General features: G+C 39.1%; 1 protein-coding gene across 3 annotated transcripts in view; it reads right to left on the bottom strand.

Annotated features, from left to right (window-relative positions):
- bod1l1 (biorientation of chromosomes in cell division 1-like 1) overlaps positions 1-5,000 on the bottom strand; it is a 19,233-nt gene that overhangs the window by 7,138 nt on the left and 7,095 nt on the right. For all 3 annotated transcript variants that reach the window (XM_056472038.1, XM_056472039.1, XM_056472037.1), the window contains exons 11-14: positions 2,716-2,861; positions 1,784-2,068; positions 1,209-1,602; positions 766-833 (exon numbers count right to left, since the gene is read on the bottom strand). In XM_056472038.1, the coding sequence (XP_056328013.1) occupies positions 766-833; positions 1,209-1,602; positions 1,784-2,068; positions 2,716-2,861 (893 nt within the window). The remainder of the gene's footprint in view (positions 1-765; positions 834-1,208; positions 1,603-1,783; positions 2,069-2,715; positions 2,862-5,000) is intronic.

A 5,000-nucleotide genomic window follows, 5' to 3' on the forward strand; every position in this document is an offset into this window, starting at 1 on the left:
AATTCCACGACTTTTCCAGAACTTAAGAACATTTTCATGACGTAATGTTTCATGTAATGTCTACATATATATGATGAATAAGATGAAAACTGTGCCTTTAAGGCGTGTGACTGTGTGAACATTTCAATATTTCACATTTTAAAACATCCAGACACAAGAAATGTTTAGTAACTTTAATAAAGATTAAATCATATACAAATGAAGACTGTGCAGTGCTGATTATTCAATACCTGTAGCAGAATAGTGAGTACCTGAACACTATTATTCATTACTATATTTGATTTATCTATGATTGTAATTTATGTGTTATATATTATTGGAGATTCACTCCTCTACATAATCCCCCCCAATCTATCCAAATAAACCTGTTAAATCATCTGGTGAAATTGTGTTCACATCGCAATATTCATCATAGAAATACTAAATATGGTCATGTCGGAGTTTTACAGTATCCTGCAGCCAGGGGCGCCGCTGGCCGCCACGGACCCGCTGACAAGTTATCGAGTTTGAAAGTGAAGAGCAGGAGGGAGGGGGCGGGTCTCTGGGGGCCCCCTAAGAATCGTCTAACTTCCCCCCCATAGCGGTGCCCCTGTGTGCAGCCCTAATTCAAGTACTCAGATATTTGTTAAACCACTTTTCATGAGATTCCCAAAGCTGTTCCAGGCCTGGAAAATGCCATGTCAAAATGCCATGACTTCTCCAGGTTTTCCAAGACCGTATGATCCCTGTATAATAAGCTTCAGACTGTAGAGGTCATGAGCTCACCTGTGATGTCACTTCCTGGAGCCTCAGAGATTCCGTCTCCATGGTGTTCACTGTGGCAGCAGATGCAGCTAGTAGAGAGAACGGAGATTATGAGTGTTAATCACGTGCTGATATTCGACAATCCCATATTTACTAAAAGTACATTATTTAAGACTCTATTTATTATTATTATTATTTAATATCAATTTAACTGTAATTAAATGATCTAAAAATCAAAAGCAAACCCTTACTAATCAATAACGCAAGAGATGGTGATAATGAACATGCACTATATTGATAACGTGAATAATAATTTAATATTAAACTTTTGGATGATCTTTAAACAATCCTCAGATTGCTGTAGATGATGCATTACTTACCATAAAGAGTAACTCAGAAACCCAACTGGGAGTAACTCAGTACTGTACTGCATTATATAGTGTGTGTGTGTGTGTGTGCACTACCTGCATCAGCCACAGCACATTCCGGCAGACTTCCCGCATTCTCTGGGTCCATAGCAACTGTCTCCATGGCAACCTGAGCATCTGCGGCAACAATATCAGAAGAGCATCCGGCATCAGGACCCATGGAGAGTAGAGCGAGCGCCGCCTCCTGCATCTTCATGTCGGCTTCAACATCCCGCCGCACAGAGATGTCCATCAGGCTCAGGAGGGCGTCAGCCTCTGCTGACAGTGGGCGGGGTTCTTTAGGCTCCGCCTCCTCATCATCTGACTCAGGTGTGACGTCGCTCAGAGCGGCGAAAGGGTCGTCAGGTACAGGTGTGGAGCTTGAGACGCCAGCGCCGTCCAGACTCTCCTCCTCCAGCTTAGAGTCTTTATGCACCTTTATTTTCCTCACCTGTGAGATGGATGGATGGATGGATGGATGGATGGATGGATGGATGGATGGATGGATGGATGGATGGATAGACAGACAGTTAAAGATGATTCTGATATATTGTGGTAATATCGTGTATCATAATTAAAGCTTCATCAATAGACCACATTAGGAACTGTAATAAGGACAGAGTTCTTTCTACCTTTGTGTCTCTCAGCTTCTCCTCCGAGGTTTTCTTCTCCTCTTTCTTCACCTCTGTTGGTTTACTCTTGGCTTCAGCTTTTCTCTCTGGTTTTCCGGCAGCAGGATTCTGGTATTTGGATCTGTGTTTGTCTGGCTGTGTTTTACTCTTCAGGCCGGTCTCTGGCTTCCGGGCATCGCTCTCGGGTTCAGAGCCGGATTTCTGTGCTTGAGTTTTGTCCACTGATGAATCTCTCCTGTCTGCTCGCACTTTCAGCTTCTCCCCCGGTCTCGCCTCGGGGTGCAGCTGATGCATTATGGGAAAAAACCATAACCATGATTATTTTGGTCAAAACTGCAATCACGATCATTTAAAATGATTATCAGTAGGTCACATGACCATAACGTTTACATTAGTGCTGGAAAAAGATTAATTACAATTAATTACATGCACAATAAAAGTTTGTTTTTAGAGGATGTGTGTATTATACATATATATATTTATTTATTTAATGAGAATATGTATTACACGCATAATTTAAAAGCAAAATAAATAAAATGAGAATCTATTCTCAAATATATGCATGAATGTATTTATATATATATATATATATATATATATATATATATATATATATATATATATATATATATATAGTAAATACACAAAGACTAATAGCCCAGCCCTAAGGACTGATAGTGCCGCCCCAACGACTGAAAGCCCCACCCCAAATGACAAAGTCCCATCATAAATGATTGATGGCCCCGCCCTAAAGGACTGATAGCCCCGCCCAAAAGGACTGATGGCCCCGCCCTAAAGGACAGATGACCCCGCCCTAAAGGACTGATAGCCCCGAAAAAAAAAGAAAAGTCGTTTTGAGGCGGAGGGTTTTATATTGTTTTTTGATAATCGCTGGATGCCGTATTGGACACTGAAACTGTGTGAAGCTCTACCTCTGTGTGACTCTTTGACTTCTTCAGCATCTCCTTAGGGTGCTTGTCCTTCTTCCTGTTGACCTCTGACCCTGTCTCGACTTCTGACCTCTCCTCTGAGGAGCCGGTGGAGTCCAGACGCCGCAGCAGCTTTGAATCGGTCTTACCTACAGCACAAACACCTCATATCACCATAACGGTATACATCACGATAATAATGCATCACGATAACTGTATATGTCATGATAACGGTATATATAACTGTATATATCACAATAACGATATATATCACGATAACTGTATATCACAATAATGATATGTATCACAATACCTATACATCACGATCACTATATATATATATATATATATATATCACGATAACTGTATATATCACGATAACGATATATCACAATAATGATATGTATCACGATACCTATACATCACGATCACTATATATATATATATATATATATATCACGATAACTGTATAGGCATGTGCCGGTATCACATTTTCATGCTGCGATTAATTGATTGAGCTTTTATCACGGTATACGGTATTATCACGATATTATTGTAATTTTACAAGAGAAACAGGTAAAAAAACACAAAAAACTTCAATAACAAAACTTTAATAACTTTTTAATTAACTAAAAGTACTTCAAACATTTAAATACAAATAAATATAAATAAAACAATACACAATATAAAAGTAAACTTGAGCAATTATATCAAAGTGAATGTGCAAAAGGGAAACCGTCTTCGTAATCCCTCTGCATTTTTTTGGAACCCAAAATATTTCCAAACTTCTGACTTTAACCTTTTTAAAGGGGGATAAATTGTCGGCAGCGTTCCTCCTTCCGCCATGCTTCTTCTTCGTGTGAGCAGGGCTGGACTGGGACAAAAAAAACGGCCCTGGCATTTTGGGCCAGAGCGGCCCACTAAATTCAATCAAAATGCTATCTATCTATGCACGTCCAATATTTTTATCAACTCATATTCTATAAAACACAAAAGCCATATATATGAAATAAATAAATAAATACAAACTTTAATCTCAATTTAATTTCTGTATGCTGTCCATAAAGATATTTGTTGAGTTCTAAAAAAATACACTATTCATTCATTTATTTTTCTTCGCATAAGTCCCTTATTTATCAGGGGTTGCCACAGTGGAATGAACTGCCAACTATTCCAGCATGTTTTATGCAGCAGATGCCTTTCCAGCCACAACCCAATATTGGAAACCACCCATACACACTCATTCACACACACTCATACACTACAGCCAATTTAGCTTATTCAATACACTATTGACTCAGCCTATATTCAATATTAAACATAACAAAAACTGCCTGATAATGCATGGGTAAATCTTCAAAGGGAACAGTGTTACATTTTAACCTCTTTCACCTCATCCTGCTTGCTGTTTCACTATCTAAACAATGAAAACATAATATAAGTCAAATTTGTTTCATTTTGATATTATGATTAACAGACACCAAACAGCCTCGTGTAGCTGCATATTTTTATGAGCATCATCTTCACACTGCATATTTATAACAAAACAAGGCTTAAATATAACTGTCTCCTTTCATTTCCATTGAAAAGAATGAACTTTACCCTGTCTCTTTTGCAGAATATCAGTTTTGATAACCAATAATGGCCATTATAACAGTATAACGTACATTAAATTTAAACGATAAAGGTTAGCAATCAGTCAATGTGCAGAATCAGTGTATGTGGTTACATAAATTAATATATTAGCTTTGCACTCAGCCAAAACAGTTAACTGAGAACAAGTGATTCAAAAGACATAAGAATTGTTAGATAGAGACAACAAGATGAATTCAATATCACGTTTAACAACTAGTGAGATGAGATCACCCAGCAGATGAACTGTCTGACATGCACTATACTCTGACCTGGGGTTTATGCTTACCCGCTGAACTAGTGGCTGCAGCTCTGGGCAGAGAGTGTGTGGTCACGTGATTTGCGTTTTTAGCCGTGTACTAGAATGAACAGAGAACTTTTCAGAATCGCTAAATGAAACGCCGGTGTATTTCCCGCGATTTCTCTGCGCCTCCCTTGCGTTTCTTCTCTCTGACTCTCGACTATTTTGACAAATACACACAGACGACGCACGCTCACACGGAGTCCAAAATAGGAGTTTGTGATTGGGCCAGCCAAATGTCAATACCGAAAAGAGCCAATGGGCTGCACAGTGTCACATGGGCCGGCCCGGTCTGTCTGTCCGGGAAAAAAAGCATCTACTTTCAGAGAGTCACAGATCACAGCAGCGTCAATCA

This window comes from Danio aesculapii, chromosome 14 (assembly GCF_903798145.1).
Source record: "Danio aesculapii chromosome 14, fDanAes4.1, whole genome shotgun sequence".
In the NCBI taxonomy this organism is placed as follows: Eukaryota; Metazoa; Chordata; class Actinopteri; order Cypriniformes; family Danionidae; genus Danio; species Danio aesculapii.